We start from the raw sequence: 19732 nt of genomic DNA on the forward strand, positions 1-19732 counted from the left end.
TGGCCATGCTTCTGCCGAGGAGTTGGAGGGACACATCACCGCTTCCGCCACCTGGAGCCCACACCCCCTCCTACACCCTTGCCTCAGCTCTGAGGCCCCTCCTGCACCCTGAGCCCCTTATTTATGACCCCACCCGCAGAGCCCATACCCCTTGCTCACCCCAATGCACTGTCCCGTCCCTGAGCCCCCTTCTGCACCCACACCCAAACCCCTTAACTAACAACAAGAAATAAGTTTATAAATTAAACACAGTGCTGTGTAATTCTAGCCTGGCTATATTCTGTCTCTGTCCCTGCAACTAGTTCCCATCTCTGAGGCCAAGTCTATACTGGGATTTTAGGAAACAAATCCCACTAGTGCTACCTCAGGTTCAGCCATACCAGTGATACCAGTGGGAACCCTACTGGACAGGTTTAACTGCTGTGGTAGAAATATCGAAAGCTGCTGGTGCCTTATCTTTATATAGGCTTCCCATTCCCATTGTTACTGGTGGGAATTTTTTCCTAAAATTCCCTAGTCAGTCCTGAGGGTGACAGAGTCTGTGAGAATTCACAAGAAGTGTGGCACTGGGGAGTGTCCTGCAGGACATTCAGGCAACTTTAAATGCTCTGCTGAAGCTTAACCCCTTATAGCACTCAAGAAAATGAACACTCTCAATATTAGTGCCTCACAGGATCAGGCCTGCAGCTTAGGTTTAGACAATAACTAGGGTGAAGAACATTTAAATTAGTACTTGATTTCTGCTGGTCATATGCATATACTTTGGTCATGCAAAGCGAGAGCCTTGATTGAATGCAGGCCTTCTGAATGTGAGGTGTGTCCCACCTTGATCTTGAGAGAATACTTGGTCAGCTTGCTTCTGACATTAACAGTTACTTAAAACAATGTCACTTAGAGAGAGGGAAAATGGTGATTAAAATGTATAATTCATAACAATCTGCCAAAAGTAGCAGCTATCGCTCTAGGGAGGAAAGAGCTGTTACCTTATTGCATGAAAGAGTGGTTTATTTCAGAGCACGTTGGAGGTCACTGGCTGGGCAGTAAATGGAAGCTCTTAGTGCAGATATTTGCCGTATGTCTGTTCTGTGCAAATAGATTGTTTTCTAAAATAAGCTCCTGAAACACTAACATATTGAAGGCAGTTCCATTACACTCTAACTCCCTGATGTACAGTTACTCTTTCATTACTGGAGCCTTCATACTAGGGGTCATTGAACTTTTGTGTGGCTTGGATCTGGCTGTAATTTTACCAGAAATTGCAGTGTAGCTCAGTGAGTGAGATCACTAGACCACAGTGTTGTGGCCCGAGGTCAGCTTTTTAAATTAAAAAACAAAACAAAAAAACTATCCATTTATATAAAACTCTGCCCACCACATGGTACAATACTAAAGCACTTGCAGTTACTCTGAATTGAGAAAAGACGTCTTTTCCCCCCTCTTCCTTTCTTTCAGGGAACAGGAAGGAAAAAAAAGTTGGGCAATGACTTGGCTCTGCTTACAGAGATGTAAACAGATTTCCCAATGTTTAATAATGGTTGTATAGCCGGAAGTGGATGACTGTTCTCTAGCACAATGTGAGCTGTCACCCTGTGAAGAGCAGTAAATGAGTCAGAACATGTGGGTTGTTGATGTTGATGAGTCATCAGCTTCTCCCTTGCCTTAAAGCAGATTTACTTTGATGTGGCTCAGTCACAAAATCCACTGTTTTCGTCCCTGTGACAAACCTTTGGTAAAGAAGCCCATACGATTACTATAGTGATAGCCAAATTGTAAACTTGTATTATTTTATGTGACAGCACACTTGCAAAATAATAGATTTCAGATTAGTTCATCCCTCCTCCTCTCCCCTTCGTCTTTTTTGATGACTAGGTTTGAATCTCATGGGGCTGGAAAAAAAAAATCCATGAAATAGAAACCAGTGAGGTCAATTTATCATTAGAGTGGGTAATGGCAAAAGGAGGACTAACAGACTTTTCATGCTAGTGCTTGCTAATTTAAACTAACTGATCCCTCTTGGCAAGGCAGCAGTGGAAGTCAGGGATTAGAGCCTAACAGTTTGAAAATATGATACATGAATTAGCTCAAAATTCTAAAGAACTTTAACATTTTAAAGTGGGAAGCCCACACTCAGATAGGAAACTTGTCACAAAGCACTAGGAGTTAGAGATGGAACAGAATCATAAAAATCTTATTAAAAATAGATAAGGACTTTTGCTTTACCATGTTACAAAGATGGGACAGCCACTAAGATCCCAGAGTTCATGGGCATAGAGCTCATGTTTGAAGTCATGAATGGTAAAGCTCCGTTTGATGTCAGGGAGAGGAGTGTTAGCCCACAGCTGAGCATTTTTGAAAATCCTACCCTTGCATTTTGTCTTTTCTGTCTACTTATATGGCCCGCATCACTGTAATATGTGAGTGCCTCACAGTAATTTAGAAATAGAAATAACTTCTATTGATGAGAGAGACAAGCTTTTGAGTGGTTTGTCTCTCTCACCAACAGAAGTGGGTCCAATGAAAGATATTACCTCACCCAGCTTGTCTCTCTAACATCCTGGGACTGACATGGCTACAACTACACTGCCGAAACAAGTCTTACCTCTTAAGCCTTGTCTACTCCAAAGAAGTTTTACATTATAACCTAAGGTCTAAATTTAAACCAATATAGTTATATTCCAGTATAAGTATCTGCAAAGGTGCTTTATCTGTATAACCATATAGGTTTAACTGGTAAAATTTTCCCACATCCCTCGGCCCGCGCCGCTTCCTGCAGCCCCCATTGGCCTGGAGTGGCGAACCGCAGCCAGGAGCCGCGATCGGCCGAACCTGTGGACGCGGCAGGTAAACAAACCAGCCTGGCCGACCAGGGGCTTTCCCTGAACAAGAGGTGGACCAACTTTGAGAACCACTGTCTTAATTGGTTCTGATATTGGAATGTCATGCGTTGCCTGGATTCTCCTCTAAAGGAGTGTTTGAACTTTAGACTGAACACAAGGAGCTACAAGAAAGTTTGAAATCCACTCATGAAATTCCATGTTTTGCTCATCAGCCTTTAGCATAAAAGAGATTGCTGTGAATTGAAACTTGTCAGTTCTGATAACCAAATCATTGGGATTGGTCATTGGGATTGGTATAAGGCTCACCCCATACAGCTTTTTCAGTGTCCAACCTAGACCTTTCTGGTCCAGGTAACAAGACATTGGGCCAAATTCTGATTTCAGTTACCCTGGTATAAATCCATTGATTTCAATGGAATGGGGGGATGTATCTGCTTTTGCAAGAGCTTAGTTTGGTCTCCAAAAGGTTAACAAAAACTATCCAGAGAGCTGTGATTTATTGTTATGTTAAAAAACAGCATTGGATATGAGTGGAAAATGAACCATCTTCCTGTTTTCATACTTGCTGCTACCTCTCTAAATGCCATATAATTTTTTTTTTTACAAGATCCTTTAGAGTTGGAATCTAATTTTTAGAGTTGGTGTTAGTTTTAAACCTGTACTGGTACTAGTTTGTTTGTTTTTTCCTAACAATAACTCTTCACATCTAGTAATGTTAAATAAACAGTGTCGGTCAATCACAGTCTTTTCCTTGAATAATGGGATAAAAACCTGTCTAGTGGGCTTAGTTAAAAGTTCCAGTAGTGATCAACAATTCCTTGATTTTGAGAATCATACTTCAGCCCCTATATTAGAAACTCTGTCTTCATGTTTTTGAACGGAGTAGATATGTTTGTACACTGCTAGATTGGCACCAACACAGGCAATTCAGGGCACTTGTGGCTTTTGGCTAAGGCTATTGAGAACATTTCAAATTTACATAGAGCATTCCTGGGTTTTTTTTTCATGCAGTTGGATAGTTTTAGATCTGTGATCCCTACATTTTTGGATCAATTTCTCAATTCTTTGGGATGTTCAGAAGCCTTGTCACATGGTTATCATTGCGTTACTTCTCACATGTATAATTAAGGCACAGATTATTGTTGTCCATGTAAACAGGATAAAGTTTTTGAACAATACCAGTATTAGTTGCAGCTACAGTTTTGTGACTAGCTGCTTTGCATGGCAATTTGCAGAACATTTTTATCATCAGTTTTTGTAAGTCTTTTTATCTGAGAAGGGTTTTATTGCAGTGACATGGCTTGTTTGATTAAATTTGTTTTACATCTTTAACTTACAGTTAGTAAAGACAAAATGTGCAGATTGTGCTGATTTTTGTGTAAGATTGCAATAATACTTTCTAGAAATATTTTAGGTTAAAAATGATTCTTTGTTTATTTATATCAGATGTTGTTTGGTTTCTTCATGGTTTGTGCTGTTTTAATCCTGACTGTACTAATAGCTAAGAAAAGGCACAAAGTTCATAGGAAGCAAATGGCAGAGCTGTTCCTTGTAATCCCTTGTAGGCAGGGCATCTTCAGTGGGCATATTTTAAATAACATGAAATGGGCGGAGAATTGGCTCATGATACAAAGAGGGGGAAAAAACCTCCTTTACAGAACGGCAACTCATTTCATCCTAATTTGGTGTTCAGAAATCCAGTGCTCTGACAGACAAATGTTTCCAAAAGACCAGCTATCACTTGACCGTGGCATTTATAGTATATCACAGATAGTACTAGGATAGATGTATTAATAAAAACAAAGAGTTTCAATTCCATTGTTTTGTTAAACTAAAAAATATATTTACCTGTAAGAATATATTGTCTCATCCTAAAGTGCCGTAATATTGGAGCTTGGTCCCCACGCGCAAGGTCTGAAATAGTCCAGGGCATTCTGCAAGGCCAGTCTATTTACCCAGGCTTTGAGAAGAGATGGGGCATGATAAGGCCTGGTATTTATGGATGAAGTGGAGTACAGTTTGGGTTTGACTTTATTTCTTCTTGCTGATTTTCCTGTGTGGGGTGGGTAGAAATTGCTGGCTTATTTAATAGTCATGTATTGTTTATATAATGATGCTTTTAAAGTATGTACAAATTACTAAGAGCTTGGGATAAGTACCTTTGTTATACACATGAATCAAAAGAAGTAAAATAAACATATAAATTGCAAATATCATTAATATCTTCAATACTGACTCAAGTATTGCAAGCCTGTATGGGATCACTGCTTCTGGTCTGAATGAGAAAAAAGTAATCATGTTTCTTAGTCTATTAGTGCCTGTTGCTTGCAGGAAATCATTGAAATGCAAGAATGCTAATACTGAAAGGAACTTTGATAAGAGAGGAGGATTTTAAAGCTAGGCATTTTAGTATTCTTGTGTGTTTTTCTTTTTGTTAAGAGACTTTCCTATTGTACGTAATTGGTAGTTGCAGTTTAAGGTTTCTGTTTTGTAGTAAGAATCACAGGCACGTTCTGACAAGTTATGGGTTACCTAATACAACTGGCTTCATAAATACTTTAACTTGTGCATCAAGTTCTTCTAAAGGATTGTATGCTTCCAGTTTATAAAGCTGTATCTGCCTTTGAAAGTCACTTAGAAGGAAAATTTAATCTGGCTTAATTTTTTTATCTTGACTGCATTTTAAAGGATTGTAAAATAACTTGAAAGTGAAGAATTTATTCTGACATAAGATTAAGATAGTATTTCAGTAATTTCTAAAGATTATGTTTTAATACATGCTTATCCCTACTTGGATAGTACATTTTCCCCCTATATGTTTGTTAGAAATCCCAAATGCACAACCCTGATTAAATTTAATCTTTTTACTTGAATTTAGTGCACCAGTTCACACAGAATGGTGGGCCTTTAAATAGAATTAACAGTTGCTATAATTACCCCCCACCCTATTTAAAAGTAAATTGGACTATACACTGACTAGAGAACATTGTCAAATTTATTTTTATAACTGCATCTTTCATACAAAACATTTCTAACACTTTAGAGTTGGAGGTAGACTTGAAAGAGATCATTTCACAGAACTGGCTACAATGATTCTTATACTGACAGAAAGGGAAAGTGAAGTAGAATACAAGGAAAAAGTTGAAATGTTAATAGTGGTAAAGGCTTGCATGGAGGGCAAGATGGAAAGATGAAATACTGGGGGAAGGGAAACATGAGTGAGGTGTATTGCTATAGCCTGTGATCAGCTAAGGAGAAAGTATTAAGGCGAGGCTTGAAAGGAAGTGACTCAGGTGTGTGATCTACAGTTGTGGAGACTTGGAGGGAGTAGGTTAAATGTGAAATGAAAAGTAAAAACAAGCAAGCAAACAATTATCAGAGGTATAAAGACAGCCTCAAAACTACTTGTTCACTTTGCTAAGGATTTTTTCTGCTTGGGGTTTATATTATTTCTGGCAATATCCAAACCTGACTTTAGAGCTTTTGGAGGAGTGGGATGGTACCATCACAGTAGGCTGTTGTGACCTTGGCAAACTAGGTGCTAGCTAATGCCACGGCTCCTTAGGCCTCAATGAACACTGACAATTACATAGCTGGAAACCAGTGTGGCTCATCTATGTGTTAGTTTTGTTAAAGTGGATATTAGAGTTTTAAGAATGTGTTTGGTGTTTCGATTTTAATGAAATGCTTGTAGGATGCTCCATGTATTAATCTTACATATAACACCTGTACCCCATGTTATAAGCTAATATTGTCTGTAACTAAAAATGTTTGCCCTAAAGCTCTCCACAGTCAGGAGAGAAGCATTACCAACTGTGAAATACTAGCTTACCATGACAGGTGTCACCTCCTCTCCAACAAAAGAGGGCCCATAGACAACAGACAAGCCATTGTGGAACATCAGTGGACAAAATACTTAGTTAATTGCTACTTCCACAACTATGAAGAGGACATGTGCACAGACCCTCCCATCAGCTTGAGCTCTGGGGGAAGGGAATAAAAATCCCTGCCAAGAAGAAATTGTTATCCCTTGGACTTCAGGAGAGGGCAAGACTTCTAAGCATAAGCAAGGGATCCCCAGCTATTTAGCTTGGTTTAGCTCTAAAGGACATAAGGAGCTTGCACATTACAGCAGCTTCTATTACTTTTAAAACCTAAGCCTGAAATTAATGCATGTCTGTGTTTACCTGCTTTAACCTTGTAAATAACTCTATTTCTTTTCTTAGTTAATAAATCTTTAGATTATTATAGGATTGGCTACAAGCATTGACTTTGGTATGAGATCTCACATACAATTGGCCCAGGGTAGGTGACTGGTCCTTTGGGACTGGAAGTAACCTGAATGTTGTTGTGATTTTTAGTGCAAGGGGCCATCTATCACAAAAACAAGCTTGCCTGGGTGGCAAGATAGGCCGGACCAAGGGGACTGACTGTAACTCCATGTTAAGGCTGTTACAGTGCTTGAGGAGTTCACACCTGATACTTGGTTGGGGAAATCTAAGTATAGAACTCACACCCAGTTTGGGGTTTGTGCCTTGGTTTGTAACAGTCTGTCCTGAGGTTGGCAGTCGCGTTTGTGAGCCACTCCAGATAGCTTGACAGCTGTAACCTGATTTGCAGCTCTCCCAGAGAGGAAGAGGCATCTGGAGTCTTAAGATGAGGGGTGGAGACTGTGATAACAGGAAGGTGGTGACAATTGGTCTGGAATAGAGTCCAGTGAAGATACCAGTGATGGGTCCTGTATACAGGGCCTGGGGCACCCCCGTTCCTGTAAATATGCAAAAACACACACAGAGGGCCCATAGACAACAGACAAGCCAGTGTGTGTGTGTGTGTGTGTGTGTGTGTGTGTGTGTGAATTGTGAACACAGCAAATCTATAGCAGTCTGATACCAATTTGCTGTGTTTCCAATTCATATTTAGTAACAGTGTCAGGGCATTCTTCTCCACCACTTCTGAGACATCTGCGCAGACTATGCAGTCAAGATCTGAAATGAGGCAAGCCACAAGGATTTTGAGTGGGGCTGGAGTGCTGGATTTACCACTCAAGTCACAGACTGAAGTGATTGTAGAGCATTCTAAAGTGTTACAACAGGTTAAAGAATATTTAGATAAATTAGATATATTCAGGTCATCAGGGCCTGATGAAATTCATCCTAGGGTAGTTAAGGAACTAGCTGAAGCAGTCTCGGAACCAAGAGCTCACAGAGGATGGGTGAGTTCCCAGAGGATTGGAGAAGGGCGAACATAGTTCCTATCCTTAAAAACAAGAACAAAGAGGGCCTAGAGAATTATAGACCAGCCTAACTTCAGTATCTGGAAAGATACAGGAACAAATTATTAAACAGTGTGTAAGCACCTAGAGGATAAAAGAGTTATAAGGATTAGCCAGCATGGTTTTGGCAAGAACACATCATGCAAAACCAGTCTAATTTCCTTCTTTGACAGGGTTATTGGCCTAGTGGATAGGAGGTAAGCAATAGACATGATACATCTTGATTTTAGTAAGGCTTTATACACAGTCCCACATGACATTCTCATAAGCAAACTAAGAAAGTGGTCTAGATTAAGTTACTATAAGATGGGTGCACAAGTGGGTGAATGACAGTACTCAAAGAATAGTTATCAATGGTCAATCACCGTCAGACTGGGAAGGGCATATCGGTATCCTGCATGGGTCAGTCCTGGGTCTGGTATTTTTCAATATTTTCATTAATGACTTGGATAATGGAGTGGGGTATGGGTCTAAAATTTGCAGATGACATGAAGCTGGGAGGAGTTGCAAGCACTTTGGAGGACAGGATGAGAATTCAAAATGACCTTGACAAATCAAGAATTGGTCTGAAATTGACAAGATGAAATTCAATAAAGATACATGCAAGTATTTGTAGGAAGGAAAAATCAAATGCACAACTACAAAATGGGAAATAACTGGCTAAGTGGTTGTTCTGCTGAAAAGGATCTGGGGGTTATAGTGGATCACAAATTGCATATGAGTCAACAATGTGGTGCAGTTGCAAAAAAGGCTAATATCATTCTGGTGTGTATTAACAGGAGTGTCGTGTGAAAGACACGGGAGGCAACTGTCATGTTGGCGCTGGTGAGGTCTCAGCTGGAATACTGTGTCCAATTCTGGGTGCCACATTTTAGAAAAGATGTGGATAAATTGGAGAGAGTTCAGAGGAGAGCAACAAAAATGATAAAAGGGTTAGAAAACCTGACCTACGAGGGAAGGTTAAAAAATTGAGCATGTTTAGTCTTAAGAAAAGAAGACTGAGGGTGGACCTGATGAGTAAGGCTGCGAGTCTTTCACGGAGGTCACAGAAGTCAGGAATTCCATGACTTTCCAGAATCTCCGTGACTTCCGCAGCTGCAGCCACACTGGCCGCTGGTCCGGTGTGCCTAGGGCCAGCCACACTGGCCATTGCTTGGACTGCCCCTGAGCAGTGGTCTAGGAGTAGCAACGGTGCCTCAGGGCCTCCCCACCCCAACAGCCGGAGAAATGGCAGTGGGGCCATGGGCTGCCCCACCCCAGGAGCAGCAATGGGGCCACGGGCCCCCCCTCAGAAGCAACAGTGACCACTAGAGCACCCACCCCAGAGCAGCAGCATCTGCTGGAGTGCCCCCGCCACCTCCCCCAGCACGTAAGTTTTAGTTAGGGGTATTTTTAGTAAAAGTCATGGACAGGTCGCTGGCTGTGACTTTTTGTTTATTGCCCATGACCTGTCCATTACTTTACTAAAAATAACCGTGACTATATCATAGCCTTACTGATGAGTCTTCAGGTATGTTAAGGACTGTTATAAGGAGGACTGTGATCAATTGTTCTCCATGTTCACTGAAGTAATGAGCTTAATCTGCAGAAAAGGAGAATTAGATTAGATATTAGGAAAAACTTTTTCTAACCATAAGGGTATTTTAAGCTCTGGAATAGGCTTTCAAGGGAGGTCGTGTAATCCTCATTGTTGGTGGTTTTTAAGAGCAGGTTGGACAGATACCTTTCAGGGATGATCTAGGCTTTCTTGGTCCTATCTCAAGGGGTTGGACTTTCAAGGTCTCTTCCAGCCCTACATTTCTATGATTCTGTGAAAATTGTAGTGGACCTTTAATCATTTTTGTTGCTCTTCTCTGGACTTTCTCCAATTTGTCCACATCTTTCCTGAAATGTGGCACCCAGAACTGGACTCAATACTCCAGTTGAGGCCTAATCGGCACCAAGTAGAGTGGAAGAATTACTTATCGTGTCTTGCTTACAACACTCTTGCTAACACATCCCAGAATTATGTTTGCTTTTTTTGCAAGAGTGTTACACTGTTGATTCATATTTAGCTTGTGATCCACTGTGACCCCCAGATCTTTTTCTGCGATTCCTAGGCAGTCATTTCCCACTTTGTATGTGTGCAACTGATTGTTCCTTCCTAAGTGGAGTACATTGCATTTTTCCTTATTAAATTTCATCCTATTTACTTCAGACCCATTTCTACAGTTTGTCTAGATCATTTTGAATTTTAATCCTATACTCCAAGACACTTGCAACCCATCCCAACTTGGTATTGTCCACCAACTTTATAAGTGTACTCTCTATGCCATTATCTAAAATCACTGATGAAGATATCGAACAGAACCGGAACCAGAACTGATCCCTGTGGGGCCCCACTCGGTGTGCCCTTTCAGCTTGACTGTGAACCACTGGTAAGTACTCTTGGGAACAGTTTTCCAACCAGTTATGCACTTACAACCTACATGGAGCTATTATAAGGTATTTCCCTAGTTTGTTTATGAGAAGGTCATGTGAGACAGCATCAAAAGTCTTACTAAAATCAAGATATACCACATCTATCGCTTCCCCCCATTCCACAATGCTTGTTACCCTGTCAAAGAAAGCTATTAGATTGCTTTGACACAATTTGTTCTTGACAAATCCATGCTGACTGTTATTCGTCACCTTATTATCTTCTAGGTGTTTGCAAATTGATTCCTTAATTATTTGCTCCATTATCTTTCCGGTTACTGAAGTTAAGATGACTGGTCTGTATTTCCCCGGGTTGTTGTTATTTCCCTTTTTATAGATTGGCACTATATTTTCTCTTTTTCAGTCGTCTGGAATTTCTCCTGTCTTCTGTGACTTTTTGAAGATAACCGCTAATGGCTCAGATATCTCCTCCCTCAGTTCCTTGAGTATTCTAGGCTGTGTTTTATCAGGTCCTATGACCTGAAGACATCTAATTTGTCAAAGATATCATTGTGAGTGCCACCATTTGTCCAAATTTGTGAAGGTGATCCATACGGAAAGGTAAGCAAAGTGGTGTCACAGCAGATAGAAGACTGGAGGGCTGCAATTCATTCAAGAGTAAAAGTAAAGGACAGCATTATAGGTGTTTATAAATGGATTGGGGTGAATCGAGAAGGATGGATAAATGAAGGATCTGAGGAATAATTGATTCCTTTTATGGCACCTATGCTCTGACAATCTGCATAGTATGCTTGAGATTTTCCTTTTAAATTGATCACCCTTTCTTTCCCTTTTGCAGTCATATTGAAAAAATTACGACATGGCAAGACCCTCGAAAGACCATGAATCAGCCACTGAATCATATGAACCATCACCCTGCAGCGACTTCGACACCAGTGCCGCAAAGATCAATGGCAATGTCCCAGCCAAATCTGGGTAAGTATTGCAAGTCATTTCCTAACTGAAAAAAAAAAGGAGTGGAACTGGCTGTTTATTATACTACACCTCTACCTCGCTATAACGTGACTCGATATAACACAAATTTGGATATAACGTGGTAAAGCAGTGTTCCGGGGGGGAGGGGAGGCGGGGGGGAAGCTGCGCACTCCAGTGGATCAAAGCAAGTCTGTCTATTATTTCTTTCTGTAATCTCAGGAACAAGGGAATAACATTGTTACTGCTTGAGATAAGGTTCTGACATTGTCAAGAGGCTTTTTGTTTTGGAACCTCCATGGCAAATCCCTTTGAGGAGGACAGAAAAAATATATCACCCCAATACTTTTCCATTCAAGTGTGCTATTAAAAATGCCTTCACCACCACTACATTTTATCATTCTCAAAGCTGCAGTACAAAGTTCTGGTAGAAGAAATCTGCCTTGAGCCTTTCCTCTATCTGATCAAGTCCATTGCATGTATTAGATTGTTAGATTCTGCAGCAGCAGTTGCTTAAATGCTTTCAAAACAAAGCTATTCTATTTACATTGATCTATGTCAGGTGGAGGGATGTGAGAACCACTTACAAATGGAATGGATTTTAAAAGAAACAGTTTAAATACTAGATTTTCAAGAATGAAAAAAATAAATAATCTGAATACTTTTGCTGAATGGCTTGGATACTTAGGTACCTGCAGAGTCAGCAAAACACTTAGAAATGTGCTTAACTTTAAGCATGTGCTTACGGTAAGTCCTCTCGATTTTGCTGAATCTGAGCCTTAGTGAATATAACAGCCATGAAGATTTAAGAGGAAACTAAAAATGGAAATAAAAGCCTTCCTTATATGCTTAAGAAATAATAAGAATAATAATTAATAATTCTTTGGATTTATATTGCACCTTTCATCTGAGAATCTTAAAGTTCTTTACAAAGGTAAGTAGTATAACTTCTTTTACACGTGGAGAAAATGAAGCATAGAGAGGTCAGGTTACTTGCCCAAGATCAGACAGTTAGATCAAAGAGGTCTGGTTGGGGGTATAAACCAGATTTTAGTGGAGAGCTGGCCATTGAGTTTGTGTGTATATGTTCTCTGCATATGTAATTCAGCTGGGATCTCTTTTCACACATTGAAAAGACTCCAGAAATCTTTAAGTTGTAAAGAGTCACCTATGGCAGCAATACAAAAGATATACTCATTTTCATGGTTTTTTATAATAAGTACTTTACTGATGACCAGCCCCTACCTAGGGTAAATTCACCCCACGCTCTCACCACTTGTTTTTTTCCTAACAACTGTCACTGCTTGGATATTTACAGTACAAAGCTGTTACTGGTTGTGCTATGCATGTCAGTGGACAGTAGCAGATGTGTCACGAGAATGGACATCTGAAGAAGAAACCTGAATAAACTCCAAAAGGCTAGTGAGTCACACTAAATGGTAATACCAACACTTTGCTCTGTGCATATTATTTAAAATCACAGCTGCCTGTGGTTCACTGTGTATTCATAGCAATCCTAAAATAAAGGCTCAAAAGGAAAAAGATGGGACATGTTTTTCTTTTGCTCATGTCAACACTTTAGCTGATGTTGCCACCTTTATCTTCACCATATAGTACCAAAAAAAAAAAAAAAGGAGGGAGAAAACCCACACATTATAACTTTTAAGACAGGATTTCCCCAAAGATTTTGGGGAAAGGCAGAGAGTCAAATCCATTAAGTAGTGATTTAAAAAAGAAAAGAAAACAAAAAAAGTATTTTTAAATTAAAGGTGGTGTGGGAGGGGTCTTAATGAGGATTCAAGAGATTAAAAATAAAAGCCAGGTGGGGCACCGCCCATTGGTTTAGTTGGGGATTTCTCCTTGAAGGGATTTGGATGCCATACTATAGTGAAAGGAAAATACTTTGGGTCAAGTTCATCCCTGGGACAACTCCACTGACTTCACCTTCAGCTACTCCGTACACTTTATTCAAACTCCCACCCCCACATATTTTGGAGCAATCTTTTCTGTGTTTGTACAGGGTCTAGAACAATAGGATCCTAGTCTGTTATTAGGTCTAGACACTACTGCGATAGAAGTAAAACATTAATTTCCACAGTGTCAACATTAATTTAATTGACTTGGTGATTTCTTCAACACAAATTACAGGGGTTATACTGGGCCTAGCTATTTCTTTGTGAGATGGTACAGCAAGTCCTTGGGAATTTTGGCTGCACAGTAGGATAACTCTTTTCTTTCATCAGCTCTGTATCAGGTTCTGTATCATGATTTCTGGTTTTACAATCCAAGTACTGATCTAGATAGACCACTGAAATGTATGTGTTAAAATCCTAAAAAAGAAAACTGTATTAACTTACTAAATAAGAACAGGAACAGCATTTTATTTAAAAACAAATAATTCAATTTAGTCTAATTCAGGGGTAGGCAACCTGTGGCATGCGTGCTGAAGGGGGCACGCGAGCTGATTTTCAGTGGCACTCACACTGCCTGGGTTCTGGCCACCAGTCCGGGGGCCTCTGCATTTTAATTTAATTTTAAATGAAGCTTAAACATTTTTAAAACCTTATTTACTTTACATACAACAATAGTTTAGTTATATATTATGGACTTATAGAAAGAGACTTCTAAAAACATTAAAATGTATTACTGGCATGTGAAACCTTAAATTAGAGTGAATAAATGAAGACTTGGCACACCACTTCTGAAAGGTTGCCGACCCCTGGTCTAATTGGAAAGTGTTCATACTTACAGAGACTGCAAAATTGTGATTTGAACCTTCCCCCCCAAAACTTTCACCTATCCTCATGCAAACACACTCTGGATACTGGATGTACACATAACCAGTTTTCAGTTCCATATCAGGTGTCTCTATTTTGAAATCATTTTTGCCAAAAGAAAATGACATGTCCCTTTGCTATTTTGTGACACTACCAGTGTTGTTATAAAACCTGCTTTGTTGGGTTCATGTCAGACATTTAATGATCAGTTTGCTGGAATAGTGCTCCGGCCCCTGAGCCAGAAGCTATTGTGCCAACATCCTACCAGACATCACAGGAAAAATGAAAACTGGATAACAAGATAAACCGCCCTTCTGGCGATAGTCGGTTCCTAACCTTTTAGCAAAAGCAGTCTACGCCTCTGTCTGTTGCCTTTTTCAACACTGTAGGAATTAAAAAATAAGTTTTTCTTTTGAAGATATGCCACCTACAAGCAAGACGTTTAAGTATTCCAGGTCTGAGTCCTGGTCTGCACTTCCAATTACTAACATGTGTTTTTCTTGCTGTGCTTCTTGTGATGATATGGAAAATGTGGTCTGTTTTGTACAGCTTGTTGTACTGGTTTATAACGTCCCTTCAGCTATATTTTCTGTGAAATGTGCAAAGGCACTTCTAAACCTTTTATCAAAAGCAAATAGTGCGACTAAATGATAGCACATCCTAATATGCTCGTGGCATCGGGCATAGAGAAATTTATAGTGAACAGTCATTGAAATTTGAAGACAGACTTTAAAGAATCTGCAGCCCTTTTCTTTGCCCCCCCCCCTTTTAACTATGGTTTATGTGATAAATTTATGAGCTACACATCTGCGGTTTCATGTAGCTTTACCAGTTCTGATGCTCTCACTACCTTTTAAAAGTTTGTTTTTATAAATGCTATTTAATATAGAAAACTGAAGGCATTTCTCTCTTTGGTGGATCTTGTTAGTTCTAGACATACTCATGTAAAGCCAATATATGCTTATATGCTAGGTCAGATTAGTCCAACTCCGCAGAAGTCAATGAAGTTGCACATGTGTAACTGAGAGCAGAATTTGGTCTTAAAATCAATATAATTGGCTAGCAAATGTTAGGGTTTTTTTTTTAAGCCTGGCATTTCTAAATTTCTCACTCATTTGTGTCTCGAAAATTGTTAGTATCTGGCTAAGAACAGATTACTTTAGCAGGAGGAGTTTTCTAATTATAGGGTGAAGGTTTTTCTACTTGGTGTGGAGCAAAGGAAGTGTCTCTGAAGACCTGAGACTATGTCTACATGAGAGAACTTACAGCAGCATAGCTGTACCGATGCAGCTGCACTGCTGTAAGATCTCTTGTGTAGCCGCTCCGTGCCAATGGGAGAGAACTCTCTTGTTGACATAATTAAGCCACCCCCAATCAGTGGCAGTAAGCCATGTTGGCAAGAGAAGCTTTCCCACCAACATAGCACTGTGCACACTGCCACTTACGCCGGTGTAACTTATGTCGCTCACATTTATTCACATTTATTCACGTTTTTTCACACCCCTGAGTGACATAAGTTTTGCTGACATAAGTGGTAGTGTAGACATGGCCTCAGTGAAAGATAGTATTTCTTTTCCTTTCATCAACACTTGATATACCCCATTTATTTAATACCGAATCTGCACATGAATCCAGTTTCTGTTTAACCTAACATAAATGGATCAGGTGAAGAAGACTAGCTGTCTTTCTCAAATGACTGAAAGAAAAAAAAATGTTACTCCAGAGTGAGCAAAAAGTGGTCTCCAAACTGATCTGCCCCAATAAAAAAGGGCTTACAGTGAACCATTCTGACATGTGTCTATGAATCCTGCCTAATACCTTCATTAGGACTAGAGACACAAGTCTGCTATTTTTTCTTATCTGCTAACATCCGTCTAGGCACAGGATACAGCCTTCTTTGTTAAGTGTATATTATTTGTTTGTATTATTTCTTAATAAGTTGCCCCAAGTGTTTAGCTCATGGAGATCACACTTTAGATTGAGGTTCCATTTATAAACGGTTAAAAAAATATTAATAGATTGTTATATACTCAGACAGATAAATATGATGTTTACAATGTATATCACACATTACTTACATCTGTATCATGCTCATTACATCTATTAATCAGTTATTAACCTTTTATAAACCATTTCTAAACGGAACTTGAATATAAATTGTGACCCCCGATGGGATTATTTGAAACTTGGGGTTGTAAAGAAATATGATCTGCAGTGGTCTCAATAGCAATCTCTGGAGTAAGAGGGTTGCTGAGTATTGTTTTAGCCTGTATGTAGACAAGTATTTTTTTTAAAGTAGACCCTCATGAATGTTTGATTTCTTTGTATACTGTGCATCATGCAACACACAGAATCATTTAGATTTTCACTCTGGTTCCTTGGAGCTACTTCAGTCGGACTACTTTGGTGCATATGTACAACTCTTACTGAAGTTGCTGAACACAGTCTGGCCTTTAATTAAATATTGCACAGATTTATCATTATGCAAATTGCTTTAATATGAAATGTAATGAAAACACACCAGATGACTTGCTTCACTTTTTGATATAATTCAAGTTGTGTTTATATGGCTGAGTAGCTGCTATTTAGAACATATCTAACCAAAATTAGGCTAAGTTTCAAAGAAGTCAGTGGGGCTCAGCATAGGTACAGGCACACAGCTGTGTACTGTCAGCTGCAGGACTGAGGCCTTACTACAAATGCTAGATACGTTTGGAATAAATGACTGGTAAAAGAAGTCAGTCTCTATTTCTGTCTTTAATATTCTATTTAGAATTTTTGATTAATCCTTCCAAAGATGCTTAGATATAGAAGGTCATAGATGAATGACAGTACATTTTGCTTTTTAATCACCTTTTTAAAATTCTTAAGGATTTTTCTTACTTAGTTATTTAAGAGTCCACTTTATTATGAATATCAGATATTCAAGCATGGGCTTCCCCTAACATCTCTGACCTTATTCAAGGCATGGCTTTGCACCTTTCTGACATGGTATATTGTCATTTGCATCCTTATGTTGCATACATCCCAGATATATTTGGAGGACTGTTTTATCTTCCCATAACTAGTGCTTCCACAATGGCCTCATCAGAATGTAAGACAGCTCAGTTGTGAATGCTGCCCTCAGTCTGGAGCTTTTGTATTACCCACCGATTAAAATAATTACTGTGATAAATTAATAGTTTTGTCTATGTAATGACTAGAATTCTTGCATGGCTCAATCCTTTCTGACCCACTGGAACTTCTTTGTTGCTCTGAGTTTGAAGGGCTTCGTAATGCAATGCTCTATCCAAGAAAGGTGAAGCTGAAATGTCCTGTCATTCAGCCATTTGTATAGCTCACTAACAAAATCACCACTCCCAGTGAAGTTCCCACAACTTTCTTTGAGCCATGTCTTGAACCCCCAATTTTATTATTCCTGTACAATTTTTGAATTTTCATGAGTGCAGATGTTCTTTTCTTCCTCTACTCCCAGTTTAAAGTGAAAGAGTAATTTATCTTCTTCTTTTGTAGAGCTAAAATACTTCCCAGTGAATGTTGCTAATTGGCAGTGATCAGTAACAACTGCTATAGCCTGCTTTTTTCTAAATAATTTGTGGTGAGGATGTCAGCATAACTTCTACTCCCATACAAGGGACAGTGGCATTCATTGCCCTAGAATCCCTAATGGTTGCAGAGGGTATTATGTGCACACACCGGGCCCTCAGCCACAGTGCTTGGGCAAAAGGCCTGTTTTGATGAGGGAACCAGATAGCTATGAGGACTCTGAGGATGGATAGTTTTGCAGACAGACTACTATCAATGACTTTGTAAAGCAGTGTTTCTCAAACTTGGGATGCCGCTTGTGTAGGGAAAGCCTCTGGTGGGCCAGGCCAGTTTGTTTACCTGCCCCGTCCGCAGGTCTGGCCGATCGTGGCTCCCACTGGCCGTGGTTCGCTGCTCCAGGCCAATGGGAGCTGCGGGAAGCGGCACGGGCTGAGGGACGTGCTGGCCGCCGCTTCCAGCAGCTCCCATTGGCCTGGAGCAGCGAACTGCGGCCAGTGGGAGCCACATTCGGCTGGACCTGTGGGTGGGGCAGGTAAACAAACCGGCCTGGCCCACCAGGGGCTTTCCCTACAGAAGCAGCGACCCCAGTTTGAGAAACACTGTTGTAAAGTGTTACAATTCTTTTTTCTTTTTGACTAATAAAATGATATGGTGGCTTCTAAATGCTCTCTTCGCCTGCTTTGTCCTCGCAGTGGTATTCCAAAGGTTTCTAACTGAGCAAGTGAGGAGAGGGATAGTTGTTCCTGAGTGACTCCTGTCCTTTCTGTATGAGAACTCAGAGTGTTTTTGGGGTAATTGTACATGTGCCCTGAGGACCTTATGATGATAGCAATCTATTCTCTCAATCCCCCTGTTCAACAGTGCTGGCTAGTGCTGTGGGATAGCTTATCCACTATCAGAGACTGGGAGGTGGCTATGGTCTTGCTAGATGAGGTTCAACCCAGGAAAAATGGAGGTGCTTTTATAGAATGGCACAGATAATATTGGCACCCTCATCTGAGAGGATATGCTTACCGCTTGCTATCAGATATACAACCTGGAGGGGTTGATTTTTCTTTTCAGATGTGGACCTCACCATAGTCATCCTTACCTTGTCTAGTTTAAGGCTGAACCTCTGTAACTTGTTCTACATGAGCTACACCTCAAGGCTATTCTGAAAGTACAACTAATACAGAATCTGTGTGTTTATCTTCTAAGTGGAGCGTGTTATTGCTATGCTCCATGATCTGCACAGCCTTAAAACACAAAATCCCATAATATTCATGGGCCTGCCTTCCTCAGAGACCATGTCTCTCTTTATGAATTCACAGTAGTGAAAGTAACCAAGGTGCTCCAGCTTGTACTCTTCCATTTTGAAAGAGAAAAGCTGATGGCAGGTCTTGTTCAAGGAGGAGTCTTGACATCTAGATTTTTTATTTTTCTGCTTTGGTCAGTCAGAGCCTAGATTTTATGACCTTCAGGGCATACTGCAAGGCCCAATTGTTCTATTATGCTTTTTCTAGAGGACGGGGATTATTAAGTGGGGTCCTGGGGTTGTTAGTTTGGGAGAAGTTTGGTGGCATTTTGTCACTTTGTACATGTTTTTGGGTTTAATTATTTAGGCGTTCCATATACGTATTCAGAGAGTGTTGTTAAAATGTGCTGATCAATCTAAATAAACTAGTAAAACAATAGTGCCTTTGGATGATCCCATCATTATCTCTAGCGCGCTAGACCATCCTCTGTGTCTCTTTCTTCACTGTTGGCAATCTTAACAGCAGCAGCACCCCCAGAAATGGAATTCCTGCCTGACCCTCCCCACTTGGAATTTTCCTTTTCTGGCATGCCAGACAGCTTGTATGCCTCAGCAATCTTTGCCCTGAGATGTGATTGATGGGTGCAAGTGCAAAAGCTGCGGTCGCATACAG

The 19732-nt window shown here is 40.1% G+C and overlaps 1 protein-coding gene across 3 annotated transcripts in view; it reads left to right on the forward strand.

Annotated features, from left to right (window-relative positions):
• Window positions 1-19732, forward strand: part of WWTR1 (WW domain containing transcription regulator 1) — a 122675-nt gene that overhangs the window by 61810 nt on the left and 41133 nt on the right. For all 3 annotated transcript variants that reach the window (XM_039488953.1, XM_039488954.1, XM_039488952.1), the window contains one exon: window positions 11369-11505. In XM_039488953.1, the coding sequence (XP_039344887.1) occupies window positions 11369-11505 (137 nt within the window). The remainder of the gene's footprint in view (window positions 1-11368; window positions 11506-19732) is intronic.

The sequence above is a fragment of the Mauremys reevesii genome, linkage group 9 (genome assembly GCF_016161935.1).
Source record: "Mauremys reevesii isolate NIE-2019 linkage group 9, ASM1616193v1, whole genome shotgun sequence".
In the NCBI taxonomy this organism is placed as follows: domain Eukaryota; kingdom Metazoa; phylum Chordata; order Testudines; family Geoemydidae; genus Mauremys; species Mauremys reevesii.